This window comes from Neolamprologus multifasciatus, chromosome 5 (assembly GCF_963576455.1).
Source record: "Neolamprologus multifasciatus chromosome 5, fNeoMul1.2, whole genome shotgun sequence".
Classification (NCBI taxonomy): domain Eukaryota; kingdom Metazoa; phylum Chordata; class Actinopteri; order Cichliformes; family Cichlidae; genus Neolamprologus; species Neolamprologus multifasciatus.
In genome coordinates, this window is record NC_140443.1 from 30,233,885 (window position 1) to 30,252,359 (window position 18,475).

Here is an 18,475-nt window from a genome sequence, read left to right on the forward strand (position 1 = left end):
TTTTTTTACATTTCCTGTTGCGCCAATGCAATGATTGTAATCACCAGTTAACTTTTACTGCGTTTTTTTTTTTTTTTTTTTTTTTTAGTACATTAGTATGGATTTCAAAATGTTATTTGGTTTTCATTTGTACCTATTTTCAGTAATATCAACTTTAATATCAGCAGATTAACTAGGCATATAATTCTTTTCTTTCTCTCTTTTTTGCCATATTTTTCAAGTAACCTATATTTGACAACAACATAATAAAAAATGGAAATTGTGTTTTTGGTGTGCCACCCCTATGAAAAAAATCCGGATGCGCCCCTGGTAGCAGGAGCGGCAGGCTGCTATTCCTGGACCTGAGTGTGTTTTTTCCAGTCGCACAGAGGAGAGCGGGCTGGGAATGTCTTCGTGTCAGGCTCGTTCATTTCCCGCGTTACAAATACTAAAAGTGGATACATTGCACACAACGGTAAGTTGCTTCTTCCTTGAACGTGGCTGGGTATTTAGAGAGGGATAACGGTTTCTGAGTTGATGTACTCTCGACGTCTCCCACGGGAAAAAAAGCCCTTTCGGAATAAATCTTTTCGAGGAAGAAATGGCAAATTTATCATATGTACAATACAAAATACCTTACAACAGACATATGTGAATGTCACACACTGCAGAAGAATCTTTAGCTAGGCGGCATAAAGAGGAAGTAAGCCAAAGGCCGGTTTCCACCGCGGTAAAGTGAGCCGTCATTTGTGAGCCGCGGTCAAGCCAGCCGCCTCTTATCCGCCGCATAAATTTCCTTGCGCTTTTACACCAGTCTTTACGGTAGCGCCTTTTCGCTTTATATCCCGATTGAGAGCCTAGACCCGCGCACACGCGCACGCGCGCGCACACATTACGATGGAACAGCCCAATACAGTCAATACAATTATGTCTATTACAAAAATTCATTAAAAATCATCCTTAGTAGTTGAGGTCCAACTTTCAACAGATTCCTTCTCTGGGAAGCCTACTGTACCTGTGTGCCAAGTTTCATCCAGATTTACTGTAGAATTCCTCAGAAATTAAAGGACATTTATATTCAATGCAATACAGTCAATACACTACAATTATGTCTATTACAAAAATTCATTAAAAATCATCCTTAGTAGTTGAGGTCCAACTGTCAACACATCCCTCCTCTGGGACACCTACTGTACCTGTGTGCCAAGTTTCATCCAGATTTACTGTAGAATTCCTCAGAAATTAAAGGAAACTTATATTCAATGCAATACAGTCAATACACTACAATTATGTCAAATTTCAAAAATTCATTAAAAATCATCCTTAGTAGTTGAGGTCCAACTTTCAACAGATTCCTTCTCTGGGAAGCCTACTGTACCTGTGTCCCAAGTTTCATCCAGATTTACTGTAGAATTCCTCAGAAATTAAAGGAAACTTATATTCAATGCAATACATTCAATACACTACAATTATGTCAAATTTCAAAGATTCATTAAAAATCATCCTTAGTAGTTGAGGTCCAACTTTCAACAGATTCCTTCTCTGGGAAGCCTACTGTACCTGTGTGCCAAGTTTCATCCAGATTTACTGTAGAATTCCTCAGAAATTAAAGGGCATTTATATTCAATGCAATACAGTCAATACACTACAATTATGTCTATTACAAAAATTCATTAAAAATCATCCTTAGTAGTTGAGGTCCAACTGTCAACACATCCCTCCTCTGGGACACCTACTGTACCTGTGTGCCAAGTTTCATCCAGATTTACTGTAGAATTCCTCAGAAATTAAAGGAAACTAATATTCAATGCAATACAGTCAATACACTACAATTATGTCAAATTTCAAAAATTCATTAAAAATCATCCTTAGTAGTTGAGGTCCAACTTTCAACAGATTCCTTCTCTGGGAAGCCTACTGTACCTGTGTGCCAAGTTTCATCCAGATTTACTGTAAAATTCCTCAGAAATTAAAGGACATTTATATTCAATGCAATACAGTCAATACACTACAATTATGTCAATTACAAAAATTCATTAAAAATCATCCTTAGTAGTTGAGGTCCAACTTTCAACAGATTCCTTCTCTGGGAAGCCTACTGTACCTGTGTGCCAAGTTTCATCCAGATTTACTGTAAAATTCCTCAGAAATTAAAGGACATTTATATTCAATGCAATACAGTCAATACACTACAATTATGTCTATTACAAAAATTCATTAAAAATCATCCTTAGTAGTTGAGGTCCAACTGTCAACACATCCCTCCTCTGGGACACCTACTGTACCTGTGTGCCAAGTTTCATCCAGATTTACTGTAGAATTCCTCAGAAATTAAAGGAAACTTATATTCAATGCAATACAGTCAATACACTACAATTATGTCAAATTTCAAAAATTCATTAAAAATCATCCTTAGTAGTTGAGGTCCAACTTTCAACAGATTCCTTCTCTGGGAAGCCTACTGTACCTGTGTCCCAAGTTTCATCCAGATTTACTGTCGAATTCCTCAGAAATTAAAGGGCATTTATATTCAATGCAATACAGTCAATACACTACAATTATGTCTATTACAAAAATTCATTAAAAATCATCCTTAGTAGTTGAGGTCCAACTGTCAACACATCCCTCCTCTGGGACACCTACTGTACCTGTGTGCCAAGTTTCATCCAGATTTACTGTAGAATTCCTCAGAAATTAAAGGAAACTTATATTCAATGCAATACAGTCAATACACTACAATTATGTCAAATTTCAAAAATTCATTAAAAATCATCCTTAGTAGTTGAGGTCCAACTTTCAACAGATTCCTTCTCTGGGAAGCCTACTGTACCTGTGTCCCAAGTTTCATCCAGATTTACTGTCGAATTCCTCAGAAATGAAAGGAAACTTATATTCAATGCAATACAGTCAATACACTACAATTATGTCTATTACAAAAAATCATTAAAAATCATCCTTAGTAGTTGAGGTCCAACTTTCAACACATCCCTCCTCTGGGACACCTACTGTACCTGTGTGCCAAGTTTCATCCAGATTTACTGTAGAATTCCTCAGAAATTAAAGGAAACTTATATTCAATGCAATACAGTCAATACACTACAATTATGTCAAATTTCAAAATTCATTAAAAATCATCCTTAGTAGTTGAGGTCCAACTTTCAACAGATTCCTTCTCTGGGACACCTACTGTACCTGTGTGCCAAGGTTCATCCAGATTTACTGTAAAATTCCTCAGAAATTAAAGGAAACTTATATTCAATGCAATACAGTCAATACACTACAATTATGTCAAATTTCAAAAATTCATTAAAAATCATCCTTAGTAGTTGAGGTCCAACTTTCAACAGATTCCTTCTCTGGGAAGCCTACTGTACCTGTGTCCCAAGTTTCATCCAGATTTACTGTCGAATTCCTCAGAAATTAAAGGAAACTTATATTCAATGCAATACAGTCAATACACTACAATTATGTCTATTTCAAAAATTCATTAAAAATCATCCTTAGTAGTTGAGGTCCAACTTTCAACAGATTCCTTCTCTGGGACACCTACTGTACCTGTGTGCCAAGTTTCATCCAGATTTACTGTAAGATTCCTCAGAAATTAAAGGACATGTATATTGAATTCAATACACTTACTTAAATATTGCATCATATTCAAAAATTCATTAAAAATCATCCATAATAGTTGATGTCCAACTTTCAACACCGTCTTACTCTGGGCGACCTACGGTATCTCTGGGCCAAGTTACATCTCAATTCACTGTAATCTTTATCAAAAATTGAAAGAACAATTATATGTCAATGCTGGCTGTGTGCCTTTCAAAATGACACTAAATAACAGAACTCAGGCACATCAGGGAATAATCCAAAAGGCGGATTTATTAAACAAAAACAACATACAAAATATCCCTAACCCATACTACATAACCTAAAAAGAAACAAAGGGACACTTAGAAGCACAAGAAAACAATACTATACTGAAAGGGCAAGAGACACAGCCCAAACATAATCCACAACTAAAACGCCAAAAGAACAAGTCATCCCACATAGCAGACGGGTGTTGCCTGGATCTGGTGTGAAGCCGGCACTGCTGGCTGACTTCTGGCATGGTAAGATGGCACTGTTTATGTGATGGCATGCTACATCTGGCCTGATTGGGTGAATGTGACATGTTGTATAGAGCACTTTGAGTAATATGGGTGAGTAAAAAGGCGCTATATAAGAATCAGTCCATTCACTGTCTGAACAGAGTTTTGTCATGACAGCATATTTGATTGTCTTCACTGACTCGCTATCCGCCTTAGTGCAGCTGCCGTACCATCCTCGGATGCAGTAAGTTAGTAGGCTCTCAATGGGCGAGTGGTGGAAGGTCAGCAGAGGATGTCTGGGATGATTGCATTAAAGGCTGAGCTGTAGTCCACAAAGAGCATTCTGGCGTAGCTCTGCCGCTTTTCTGACACAACGACCGAGACTGTGGGAGCTGGGGCTCGAACCAGCAACCTTCCGGTGACAAGACGAACTGCCAACTCTCATTATGCAATGTACTGTTTAAAAGAAAAATCTTTTTTTTGCCTTGACAACATACATTCATCTTCATTTCAAATAAGTAGTTATTTTTCACACAGAGAGCAATACCATTCTCCAGCCTCTGCTGTCCAAAACTACTCTGTATTCATCTGGAGGCACTTTGTGTGAAACCATTTTAAATAGCTCTCATGCAGGAACAAAGCAATTGTATAAAATGAAGTGAGGGAATGGAGCTATAAATAGATTAATATAGAGATATGAAAATAAACTTATATATAGACATAGGAACACAAGTTTTAAGATTAATGTTTCTGGGATATAATAAACAATATAAGCATACAGGTGTCTAAGCAAACATTGTGGCATACAAAGTGAGAGAGTGCAGTGAGTCATGTTTATTCCTGTTCAATATGTGTCTGACACAAGTGGATGAATTAAAAAGTCTGACAGCAGCAGCAACAACAGGCAATGCCTTCCTGATGACTTTCTATCTGGTTACATCTTTGTCTTTGATGCCTGTATCCCAGCTTGAAGAGTCCTGGACCTTTTTTCTAGTCAGTGGGTGTGTAGGCAAACAACTCTGGCTTGTCACCCAGTTGGATTTCCTGGTAATTGTCAGGTGGCACTATCTACAAATCAGGACACATTAACTATGATATTAAAAAATTGACATGATGACATAGTCCTTGGTCAGTTTACCAAGCATTTCTCAGTTTTGTTCTTTATAGTTCTGTTCATCATATCATTGTTTGTGAGTCCTGGATTATTTGATGATATGTTTACATTATGTATTCTTTTGTTTTCAGTTCCATATTGCTTTTAAGTGTAGTTCTTTTTAAGCATTCCACAAGTGGATGGAACACTTGTGAAAACACTCTAGTGTTAAAGCCAGTCTTGTCTTCATGTCTGTTTCTGGTTTTGTCTGTGTCAAGCTCGTGTGTCTTAGTCTGTGTTTTAGTTTGGTGGCCTCTTGTCTCTTTCTTGTGTTGAGTCTTACTTCCATTGTCTTCTTATTCCCAATGTATCCCTGCTGTGTTACACAGCTGTCTCCAATTCCCCTAATCACCATCCTATTTATACATTTTGCCAATCTCCCGGTCTGAAGTACATTATTCTATTCGATTCTATTCTATTATATTTATACAGCACCAAACCACAACAACAGTCACCTAAAGACACTTTATGTTGCTGGTTAAAAACACAACAATAATACAAAGAAAGCCCCAACAATTTAAGTACCCCATATGAGCTAACATTTAGTGTGAGTGGGAAGGAAAAACTCCATTTGAAGAGGTAGAGACATCTGGCAGAAACAGGCTCAAGGAGAGACAGCCATCTACTGTGACTGGCTGAGGTTGATGAAAAGGAGACAGAACAACATACTGTGCAAGAGATACATACTAACTAATGATTAAATGCAGAGAGGTGTATAAACACAGAAAGAGCAAAGAAGGAAAAAATTCATACATGATGGGAAGCCCACAAGAGCCTAGGCTTATTGCAGCACAAATAAGGGAAGATTCAGGGTCACCTGATCCACTCTAACTGTATTATTTGTCAAAACTGAGGGTTTTAATGCTAATCTCAAAAGCAGAGACGGGTGTTTGTCTTCTGAATTAATATAGAATAGAATAGAATTCAACCTTATTGTCATTGCACATGTCACAGGTACAAGGCAACGAAATGCAGTTTGCATCCATCAAGAAGTGCTTTAGCCATGATATAGATATATTACAATATATATTAGCAATAATATAGGTATGTAAGTATATTACAGAAATGGGTCTATTATGGTATGTTATAATGTACACGGTATGAAGGTATGTTATGAATATGCTATAACTATAAGTATGTACAGGCTATGAACAGGATATAAACATGAAAAACTATACAGAATATGAAATTAAAAAAACTATACAGAAATATGAGATATACAGCTATACACAAATGTGAAATATGCAGGTTATAAACAGTTGTAGAATTAAAAATTATCGTATTGTACAGAATGATGTGAGCTGCATCCACAGAAGAGAGGCCTGAGAGATGATTCCTGTTCAACCTTAAAATTCTATAGGAACCACAAGTACACTTAATATTCCAAAATTAAAATCTGGATTTCAAAGCGAGTCAGTGAAGACAATCAAATAAACTGTCATGACAAAACTCTGTTCAGACAGTGAATGGACTGATTCTTATATAGCGCCTTTTTACTCACCCATATTACTCAAAGTGCTCTATACAACATGTCACATTCACCCAATCAGGCCAGATGTAGCATGCCATCACATAAACAGTGCCATCTTACCATGCCAGAAGTCAGCCAGCAGTGCCGGCTTCACACCAGATCCAGGCAACACCCGTCTGCTATGTGGGATGACTTGTTCTTTTGGCGTTTTAGTTGTGGATTATGTTTGGGCTGTGTCTCTTGCCCTTTCAGTATAGTATTGTTTTCTTGTGCTTCTAAGTGTCCCTTTGTTTCTTTTTAGGTTATGTAGTATGGGTTAGGGATATTTTGTATGTTGTTTTTGTTTAATAAATCCGCCTTTTGGATTATTCCCTGATGTGCCTGAGTTCTGTTATTTAGTGTCACTTTGAAAGGCACACAGCCAGCATTGACATATAATTGTTCTTTCAATTTTTGATAAAGATTACAGTGAATTGAGATGTAACTTGGCCCAGAGATACCGTAGGTCGCCCAGAGTAAGACGGTGTTGAAAGTTGGACATCAACTATTATGGATGATTTTTAATGAATTTTTGAATATGATGCAATATTTAAGTAAGTGTATTGAATTCAATATACATGTCCTTTAATTTCTGAGGAATCTTACAGTAAATCTGGATGAAACTTGGCACACAGGTACAGTAGGTGTCCCAGAGAAGGAATCTGTTGAAAGTTGGACCTCAACTACTAAGGATGATTTTTAATGAATTTTTGAAATAGACATAATTGTAGTGTATTGACTGTATTGCATTGAATATAAGTTTCCTTTAATTTCTGAGGAATTCGACAGTAAATCTGGATGAAACTTGGGACACAGGTACAGTAGGCTTCCCAGAGAAGGAATCTGTTGAAAGTTGGACCTCAACTACTAAGGATGATTTTTAATGAATTTTTGAAATTTGACATAATTGTAGTGTATTGACTGTATTGCATTGAATATAAGTTTCCTTTAATTTCTGAGGAATTTTACAGTAAATCTGGATGAACCTTGGCACACAGGTACAGTAGGTGTCCCAGAGAAGGAATCTGTTGAAAGTTGGACCTCAACTACTAAGGATGATTTTTAATGAATTTTGAAATTTGACATAATTGTAGTGTATTGACTGTATTGCATTGAATATAAGTTTCCTTTAATTTCTGAGGAATTCGACAGTAAATCTGGATGAAACTTGGGACACAGGTACAGTAGGCTTCCCAGAGAAGGAATCTGTTGAAAGTTGGACCTCAACTACTAAGGATGATTTTTAATGAATTTTTGAAATTTGACATAATTGTAGTGTATTGACTGTATTGCATTGAATATAAGTTTCCTTTAATTTCTGAGGAATTTTACAGTAAATCTGGATGAACCTTGGCACACAGGTACAGTAGGTGTCCCAGAGAAGGAATCTGTTGAAAGTTGGACCTCAACTACTAAGGATGATTTTTAATGAATTTTGAAATTTGACATAATTGTAGTGTATTGACTGTATTGCATTGAATATAAGTTTCCTTTAATTTCTGAGGAATTCTACAGTAAATCTGGATGAAACTTGGCACACAGGTACAGTAGGTGTCCCAGAGGAGGGATGTGTTGAAAGTTGGACCTCAACTACTAAGGATGATTTTTAATGATTTTTTGTAATAGACATAATTGTAGTGTATTGACTGTATTGCATTGAATATAAGTTTCCTTTCATTTCTGAGGAATTCGACAGTAAATCTGGATGAAACTTGGGACACAGGTACAGTAGGCTTCCCAGAGAAGGAATCGGTTGAAAGTTGGACCTCAACTACTAAGGATGATTTTTAATGAATTTTTGAAATTTGACATAATTGTAGTGTATTGACTGTATTGCATTGAATATAAGTTTCCTTTAATTTCTGAGGAATTCTACAGTAAATCTGGATGAAACTTGGCACACAGGTACAGTAGGTGTCCCAGAGACGGAATCTGTTGAAAGGTGGACCTCAACTACTAAGGATGATTTTTAATGAATTTTTGAAATTTGACATAATTGTAGTGTATTGACTGTATTGCATTGAATATAAATGTCCTTTAATTTCTGAGGAATTCTACAGTAAATCTGGATGAAACTTGGCACACAGGTACAGTAGGCTTCCCAGAGACGGAATCTGTTGAAAGTTGGACCTCAACTACTAAGGATGATTTTTAATGAATTTTTGAAATGTACATAATTGTAGTGTATTGACTGTATTGCATTGAATATAAATGTCCTTTAATTTCTGAGGAATTTTACAGTAAATCTGGATGAAACTTGGCACACAGGTACAGTACGTGTCCCAGAGGAGGGATGTGTTGAAAGTTGGACCTCAACTACTAAGGATGATTTTTAATGAATTTTTGAAATTTGACATAATTGTAGTGTATTGACTGTATTGCATTGAATATAAATGTCCTTTATTTTCTGAGGAATTTTACAGTAAATCTGGATGAACCTTGGCACACAGGTACAGTAGGTGTCCCAGAGAAGGAATTTGTTGAAAGTTGAACCTCAACTACTAAGGATGATTTTTAATGAATTTTTGAAATGTACATAATTGTAGTGTATTGACTGTATTGCATTGAATATAAATGTCCTTTAATTTCTGAGGAATTTTACAGTAAATCTGGATGACACTTGGCACACAGGTACAGTAGATGTCCCAGAGGAGGGATGTGTTGAAAGTTGGACCTCAACTACTAAGGATGATTTTTAATGAATTTTTGAAATTTGACATAATTGTAGTGTATTGACTGTATTGCATTGAATATAAATGTCCTTTAATTTCTGAGGAATTCTACAGTAAATCTGGATGAAACTTGGCACACAGGTACAGTAGGTGTCCCAGAGGAGGGATGTGTTGAAAGTTGGACCTCAACTACTAAGGATGATTTTTAATGAATTTTTGAAATTTGACATAATTGTAGTGTATTGACTGTATTGCATTGAATATAAATGTCCTTTAATTTCTGAGGAATTCTACAGTAAATCTGGATGAAACTTGGCACACAGGTACAGTAGGTGTCCCAGAGGAGGGATGTGTTGAAAGTTGGACCTCAACTACTAAGGATGATTTTTAATGAATTTTTGAAATGTACATAATTGTAGTGTATTGACTGTACTGCATTGAATATAAATGTCCTTTAATTTCTGAGGAATTTTACAGTAAATCTGGATGAAACTTGGCACACAGGTACAGTAGGTGTCCCAGAGGAGGGATGTGTTGAAAGTTGGACCTCAACTACTAAGGATGATTTTTAATGAATTTTTGAAATTTGACATAATTGTAGTGTATTGACTGTATTGCATTGAATATAAGTTTCCTTTAATTTCTGAGGAATTCTACAGTAAATCTGGATGAAACTTGGCACACAGGTACAGTAGGTGTCCCAGAGGAGGGATGTGTTGAAAGTTGGACCTCAACTACTAAGGATGATTTTTAATGATTTTTTGTAATAGACATAATTGTATTGACTGTATTGGGCTGTTCCATCGTAATGTGTGCGCGCGTGTGCGCGGGTCTAGGCTCTCAATCGGGATATAAAGCGAAAAGGCGCTACCGTAAAGACTGGTGTAAAAGCGCAAGGAAATTTATGCGGCGGATAAGAGGCGGCTGGCTTGACCGCGGCTCACAAATGACGGCTCACTTTACCGCGGTCGGTTTCCCCCTCTGTTTAAAGCTCCTTTCCTGTCAGTGAGCCGATGATTTGTTTCATTCAGTTGCTAAAAAAAAAGTAAAATAAAAAAAGAGTAATTTTTAAAGTGACTTTTAAAAATTTCCTCTTGTGTCAGCCTACCAATTAAAACTTTTATAACCACACACACCACGTTCAGCTATTTGTTCAATGCCATGAGAGCAGTCTAGCCTGCATGCATGTGTCTAGTTGTTTTACTGTCTTGCTGAAACTGAAGCGCTGTAACTGTGATACAAATGTGAAGTAAAAGGAACTCGTTTGCCATTGCTTGTTTACAGCAGTGGCTCCTGCACTGCAGCAGTTCAAGCAATATCAGTAAGATTTCAGTTGCAGCTGGCTAGTGTCACGAGCTATTTACGTTGACATGCCATTCATCCAGCTAAAAATAATCATACACATTCACTGGCTCTTTTAAAATGTCATTGCAGCAACCTACTGCAGTCAGTAGCTAACAATACAAACCAGATGCCAGACTCCAAGCCAGTGAACTCTTGCTTTACACATGCGGGAAATCATTTAGGACCTCCTTCCTTCTTGAACGTATGCAGATACATTTTTGTCATAAGCTTCCTGAGTGCTGCTGTCTTCTTGACCCTCCTCCAGCTCGGCTCGAGTTCATCAGGCTCCAGATAAACATGTCTTCATCGTATGCTGCAACGATAGCAGCGCTGATTACAACAAACTCTTTTAATCCACCCGTCAAAACCAGGACCCACGCCACTTCTAACACAGCACGGACTCGTAAGCCTAGCCAGGACCACCGCTGCCCTCAAACTGTTCAGAGGAAGGCTGTTTCACCTGAGCCTCAGGGATTTTACGATGAGCAACAGGAGAATCCTGCTGACTATTGCATAGGTAGGTAAGACACCGACCCTGAAATCCAGCTCCCCTGGTTGAGATCTTCAATTTTCACATCTGCTGCGTATTTCGTTGCAGGTGGTTACTACCCTGTAGAGATTGGAGACATTTTTGTTGACCGTTACCAAGTTGTTAAAAAGTTGGGATGGGGTCATTTCTCTACTGTGTGGCTCTGCTGGGATATGGTGTAAGTACAGGTTTGGCCCCCTTGACTTTTTACACAACAATTATCAATATGATCCAGTAACTCACTGACATAATTGTTTGCATGCAGGAAAGGGCAATTTGTGGCTCTGAAGGTGGTGAAGAGTGCTCAAACATTCACAGAGACGGCACTGGATGAGATCAAACTCCTGAAATGCGTCAGTGTGGTCACATTGCTGTCAGATTCAAGTCATTTTGGAGTGCTCTTAAAACACTCGTGTAACAGAACTGGCTTAGGGTTAAGCTTAGTCTGGCCACGAGTGGAAGTCTGAGTAATCAGTGTGTTTAGTGGTGCAATGAACTGCAAAGGTTTTCTGCAATCATTTTGCTATTTTATTTCCATCACTGTGGAGTCACAATAATGTCACCATGTTATGAAATCATGTGTCCTCTTCATTTTTATTTATTTTTTGTTCAATACGTACTTGTTTAATAATCAGGTAAGAGACAGCGACCCCAAAGATCCTAAACGAGACAGCATAGTCCAGCTCATTGATGACTTCAGAGTGACTGGAGTGAATGGAGAGCGTATCCTTTATAAAGATGGTCGATCACAATTATCTGCTCCGCAACTTGTAGTATTTCATTAGAGTGGTGCAGATCTTGTAAGTGTATTCTGGCTTCTTCTAAATACCCAGGGTATAATATTCAGGTTCTGTGGTATAAAAGCAGGTCCTTAATTGCTCAACAGATGTGTGCATGGTTCTGGAGGTTCTTGGGCACCAGCTGCTGAGGTGGATCATCAAATCTAACTACACAGGCCTCCCTCTTCCCTGCGTTAAGAGCGTCCTCAGACAGGTTTTGTGCAATCCTTTATTCCAACCTTTGAAATGGTCCCCTGTCTATGACCACTATTCTGTAAACAGAAGATCTTCTGTCTTTGCCTATGTCAGGGATTTGATTACGGTTCCTTCTCGCAGGTTCTTCAGGGTTTAGATTACTTGCACACTAAATGCAAGATCATTCACACAGACATCAAGCCAGAAAACATCCTTCTGAGAGTGGATGAGGTTTATGTTCGAAAGCTCGCGGCCGACACCAAGCTGTGGCAGATGCCCACGTCTCCTGTATTCACCGGCACCTCAGGTTAGCGATGCTGTGCTAATAATTAGCCTACACATGACTCAGTTATATTGTGTCTCGGGAAGTACCTTAACTGCTGTTCACATTTGTGCCTTTTTCCCCTCCTGATGTTTTTCCATTTGCCAGTGAACACAGTTTCCAGAGAAAAACAGGTTTGCAATATGAAATCTATTCCTCTGATATTATTATCTTATTAATACATTTTTATTCAGCTCTGATTGTATTATGACCTTTACTTTTATACTTTGACTTACTTAGACTGCGCCCAAGTTACTCGGAAAGCTGACTGGGGTTTTCCACACTCTTGGGGAGTGGGTAAGATGGAGTTGGTGATTTGCTTTCATACTGATGCATCTTATAAGCTCCTACATCTTTATCAAACTGTGTAACAACCGGTCTTCTGTACAAGCACACTGCACTGAGACTTCTGGATATGGGGAAAGTTACTGTTCATACTTGATTTTTATCAGCAGTTGCTGAGTTGCTGAGCAGTTGTGGCCTCTTCACCTCAGTCAGAAAATATGCTCTGCCTATTTTTGCATTTGTAACATTCATATAATCAATAATTATGGCATTCATATTGCAGCATTTTTTTTCTTACTACCCACTCAGGTGTGTGTAACTTTTACAGAGAGTTTGGGCAGAGATTGTAGAGCACGTTATATGTGTTCATTCTACTGTATTTTTCTTCCTTTCTCATCCTAAAGAGACACTGGAAAGAGGCGTTTGCAATATATGCACTGCATTTATAAAAAGTAACTTTGTAAACTCCTGTACGCAGTGGAGTACAGACAAGTAAAGAGCAGGTTATCATGTATTTAGAGAGTACAGCTCCTATGGTGTATTACTCTTGGTATATGTTCTACAGTAGGCAACTTACTGTGACTATCAGGACTGGGCACTAAGCCATGCTGAAACAGTAAGCAGACACAACTGGTTATTTTGATGTCCTTCCAATAGCCGCTGTTGTGGTTTCACCATAGCTTGTTGTCAGCAACCGGCTCTAAATCATGTGAAAACTTTATGATTCACTGCTGAGGTATGAAATATAAAAACAATGCTAAATACGTCCACTGTTGTCTGCGCACTAAAGTACTAATAGAATATGAAACATCACTTGTAGTTGCATTATTCTGCATTTTTGCTGGAACTCACAAAGCAGGCATGGATTTGTGATAAATCACTAAGCACATTTCTTATTAATTTCTTCGGTCCATGCTCTCTGCTGATTGTTTCCCACGTATGACTGTGCCCTACAGTCCAGCAGGATTTCCAGAAGTCCAATTAAGCGACTGACGAGGAAAGACAGAAGCCGACGAGGCAAGCCTGACGTGTCAGTTTCTGATGTCGGTGCTACCTCTAGCACCCATGGCTCCACTTGTCACTCTAAGCTAACAGGTTCTAACATCACTGTAAGAAGACAGACTCTGCTGTTGGAAGACAGATTGAATTTAGCTGCACACAGCCTCAGAGACTCCTTCTGCTCGTGTCCAGACCTCAGCACAGATGCTGCTGTCTCTGGATCCAGATCATTGTTATTACATCAGACTGCAGACAGAGATTCTCTGCTACCTTCACCATCATGTCCACAAGGTGAGTCTAAGAAGATTTCTTGGAGGGAAAGTAACTCTAAAGCCAACAGTTTGTTCCTCTTTCTGTGGAAACTCAAATCTGTACTTTGGGCTGTGTGTTTACATAAACTGAAAGGCTACATGGATCGTAAGCAGTAAAAGTACTTTCTTAGCTGTCATGTTGTTTTATGTACTTAAGGCACCAGTGACTCAGATGTTATTCTGGACCTACTGAAGCCTCACAATGCTGACAAAATCCTCATCAAGATTGCTGATCTAGGCAATGCCTGCTGGGTGGTGAGTGAATTTATTTTTATTATGGAATATGTTTCTGTTTGTTTTTGATTTCTAGAAAATATCTGAATTCCAGAGCACACGGTTGTTGCCTTTCAGAGTTTAGAGTTGAGTTGGTCTATGTCATACCATAAATTCAGCTGCAATTGCCCAGGGCTTTGTGCTTCAGGATTCTGGCTTTATTAAACCTTTAGGTATTTGATATTATAGTATTATTCCCACATTTAATCAAAACACACTCAGAACTTTGAAGTAAACTGCACTCTGTTTCATAAATGGCCACACGAGTGCATTAAAAATGCTTCTAAGTCATCATTATGATGCAATGCGGCAGGTGCACGGCATGATAGCCATATTTACAGTGCCCTGTGGTGAAAACACAGCTGACATATGTCGCTTGTGAGACTGTGTGGGCTGACATGTAGCTTAAGAGAGGCGTATGTAGCAATCTTGTGCAGTTCATTACAACTGATGGTTTAGTTACTGATGGTAACTGATTTTATTTGTCCGAGTCAGAAAAACAGATCAAGATGCTATTTTCTATGGTAACATTTTAAAAGCATGCAAGAAAAATAACAATTATTCTGTAGCCTACTATGGTATTTATCCCTGCTGTCAATGAAATGTCTATAGAATAATTATAATCTTTAAGGGTTCTGAATATAAACATATAGCCACAGTGTCACAAGACTATTTTTTTAAATTATATTTGTCAGGGCTTCAGGCGGATTGGATTCAATCGCAGACCTCTTGACTAAAAGTTTAACAAGTTTATTTACAGCACAAACAAACAAAACTGTCAAAGTTTAGGATGAATGTTAGAGAAAGTCAGGAACAGGTGAACTGATCACTTGCAGGTGCATGGATCCAAAGGGCACGAACCAGGATTAGTCCCACCCTGAACACAGAAATCAACATGTCCAATATTCTCAGTTTCAGGTTTTCTTCTTCAGACACAGCAACTTAGAACTATTTTAGTAGCTGTGTCATTTGACTTTAAGATGAAATGTTCTCAAAATTCAACAGCACAAAATGTTGTTGAAAAATAAAAAAAAATTCCACTACAGTAGATTAAAATCTGACTTTAGAAAACAGTCTGCTTTTCCTGCTTTTCTGCTGAGTGTTATCAGCAGTGCGTCACCCCTCCTTTATGCACATCTGCAAATCGGCAATTGACTGTGAGTTAATTAATGTGTGAAAATGGCTAACATTCTGTACAGCATCGTTGATCACAGATTCTAACTTGTGACAAAACAGATGACGATCAGGTTGATTTAATCACTCAGGAATGTGGCTGTTTCTCTCTATCACCCCATCATAACCCTATACAGGAAGGTTGTGGTGGGGAGGTAATAATAATATATTAGAGTGACGAACATATAGACCAGAGTAGAGGGTAAATCACCAAATCTCCAAAGCAAATCCCACCCTGGCTGTACGTATGGCACTGTACGCAAACTCTGGACGTACTAAAACCTCACTACCCTTTGAACGAACTCTAATAACTTGAGTCATTCATGAACTTTTACTCCTATTATTTGATCAAATTATATTTATAACAACATACAATAATAAAGACATGCTCATCAACCTCAGTTTCACTCTGTGTTTAATGCCAGTCAGTAAATGTTAGCATGCTAATATGTTAAATTCCAGTTGTTCTTAAGAATAGTTATTTATCATAATTATTGAAATAATCTGGTCTGTCGTCATCATCATAACAGTGGCTTAGACCAGCGGTCTCCAACCTTTTTTGCGCCACGGACCAGTTTATGCCCAACAATATTTTCACGGACCGGCCTTTAAGGTGTCGTGGATAAATACAACAAAATAAAACCAGTATCGGTTTATTCATAACACACGTGAAAAGACCCAGGAAACGGAGTTAACGATTAAAAACGATAACAAAATAACGCTAAAAACCGATAAAAACCCTGAAAACCATACATTTCACACCCAAGCCTCAATTCTTGCGGCCCGGTGCCAAACGACTCACGGACCGGGCCCAGGGGTTGGGGACCGCTGGCTTAGACAGCCATGTGCATATAGATTAAGGGTCACAGGTCTTTAATTTACTATAGAGAGATTTTGTGCAGCCTTGTGTGCAGCTCATCTATCTTGTTGCCAGCACAAACACTTTACCGAAGACATCCAGACGTGTCAGTATCGTTCTGTGGAGGTCCTGATTGGTGCTGACTATGGCACACCCGCTGACATCTGGAGCACTGCCTGCATGGTGAGCTAAGTACCTGGATATAAGTGTAAAAACAAAATAAAAAAAGAAGAAAGAAATGAAGGTCACACAACTCATTGACATTCATAGATTCACTACAACCATTTTTATTTTTGTCCCTCTCTGTGTAGGCTTTTGAATTGGCCACAGGGGACTATTTGTTCGACCCACAGTCAGGAGCCACATTTTCCCGCGAGGAAGGTTTGTGGTGTACACAACATGTCTCTTGTCCTTGATTTATGTGCTTATAGTACGGTGTGTACTCATGTCCTTTCAGATCACATTGCCCACATCATTGAGCTACTAGGACCTCTTCCATCACAGTTTGCCCTCTCAGGGAGAAATTCTAAACGATATTTCAACTCTAAGGGTAATTTTGTGTGATTGTGCGATCACTTTGTTTGTTTTTTATTGTAGTTTGACACAGAAAGTTTTACCTCTCTCTTATTAATTCTCTTACGCAGTTCATCTTTTCCTTCCTAAAAGTGTTCTGGTCTGTTTTCCTTGTCTCCAGGACATCTGCGACACATCTCAAAGCTGAAACCATGGGGCCTGTTTGAGATCTTGCTGGACAAATATGAGTGGCCACGGGAGGAAGCTTTGCAGTTCAGTTCCTTTCTCTTGACAATGTTGGAACTGCTGCCAGAGAAAAGAGCCACAGCTGCCCAGTGTCTAACTCACCCCTGGATTGTCTTCTAGACACACTGGCTTTGTGACACTTGGAGCCCAGTGAACTATCTCTGTGATGGGATTTGGTCAGCGGTGGGTGTAGCCTGGTGCTGGCATCATGAGCACAGCTTTTGATATAATGTTTATTAGCCTGACTTGGGTTGTTTGGTCTTTTGTTAGCTGTCTAAGTTAGGCAATGACCAAAGTACAATTTTGTCCTACAAGAAAAGTGCCTCAAACCAAGCGTACAATATCCTTAAGTTTTGATAACAGAACAGAAGATTTGTTTTATTTTTTCTTCTAAAAAAGCAAATGAAGACCTCCCCTTCTTTATACCCAAGTATTGAAATGGGAACAGTGTAAAGCAGGATTTATGATCCCGCAAATATGTCCACATTTCCATTTGGGCAGAGGGGGGAGAAGGGTTTTCACCCACCCCAGATGTGCTCCAGTGCAGTCCTCCAAGATCCTAACTGCATGTCGCTGGATGCAGATGATGTAAGCATCTGCTGAATGCTGATTGGTTGACAAGTGGGCTGGAAAAGAGAAGGGAGCAACAGCAGAGTTCACAAGGAACAGGAGATAAAAACTTCAAAGATAAAAAAATGCGTAATGAAAAGCACAGAGAGTGGCTACAGTGGACATGTTTCATTGCTTTTACTACTCTGTTTCACTTCACCTCTTTCTATGTTGTAACTTTGCTTTTCTCTGTGGCTGGTTGATGGAAAAACAACAACAGGAGAACCCACAGACCAGTTGTACCACATATTTGTATACTGCCTCCATCTGGCAACAGAGCTCTCTGCAGGCAGATGGGCAGTCCCTGAACCAGAGTAGACAACAAATGCTTCCTCTGCTAGATTATAAATCCCACTTAGGTCTGAGGTGTAGAAAGGGTGTCTTCACACAGCTCATGTATCAAATTAAAATTATGAAATGTAAATAGGATAATTACCCACTAAGAATATCAGGGCAAACACCTACAAATGATAAAGCTGAATTAATCAACACGCATATTTAACCCTAATAAACGATGAAATGCTATGCACAACAAACAGTGTGCCCTGTGTTTGTCAAGACTGAGCAAGTGTGAGTGTGCTGACTGTTGAGATTAGGTCTGCTGTACATTCCTTGCATGCTCGCAGCACAGCTCTG

The 18,475-nt window shown here is 38.6% G+C and overlaps 1 protein-coding gene across 2 annotated transcripts; it reads left to right on the forward strand.

Moving 5' to 3' along the window:
• The first annotated feature begins 113 nt into the window (after positions 1-113).
• Positions 114-18,375, forward strand: LOC146519073 (SRSF protein kinase 3-like). 2 transcript variants are annotated; one of them, XM_085159595.1, is made up of 15 exons: positions 114-454; positions 11,012-11,263; positions 11,345-11,453; positions 11,541-11,628; positions 11,911-11,998; positions 12,162-12,268; positions 12,391-12,556; positions 12,680-12,705; positions 12,812-12,868; positions 13,813-14,146; positions 14,324-14,421; positions 16,547-16,654; positions 16,783-16,852; positions 16,929-17,021; positions 17,166-18,375. In XM_085159595.1, the coding sequence occupies exons 2-15, from the start codon at positions 11,044-11,046 to the stop codon at positions 17,348-17,350; spliced, it is 1,749 nt and encodes a 582-aa protein (XP_085015721.1). In that variant the 5' UTR covers positions 114-454; positions 11,012-11,043; the 3' UTR covers positions 17,351-18,375. The 2 variants fall into 2 exon arrangements, with proteins under 2 accessions (XP_085015721.1, XP_085015722.1); XM_085159596.1 differs by lacking the exons at positions 114-454; positions 11,541-11,628 and having other exon boundaries at positions 11,124-11,263.
• Positions 18,376-18,475: the final 100 nt, after the last annotated feature.

Coding starts and splice junctions, on each gene's coding strand:
- LOC146519073 (XM_085159595.1), top strand. CDS start 11,044: ATGTCTTCATCGTATGCTGCAACGATAGCAGCGCTGATTACAACAAAC. Junction 11,999..12,161: donor GACTGGAGTGAATGGAGAGC/GTATCCTTTATA, acceptor ATTGCTCAACAG/ATGTGTGCATGGTTCTGGAG. Junction 16,655..16,782: donor TCTGGAGCACTGCCTGCATG/GTGAGCTAAGTA, acceptor CTCTCTGTGTAG/GCTTTTGAATTGGCCACAGG.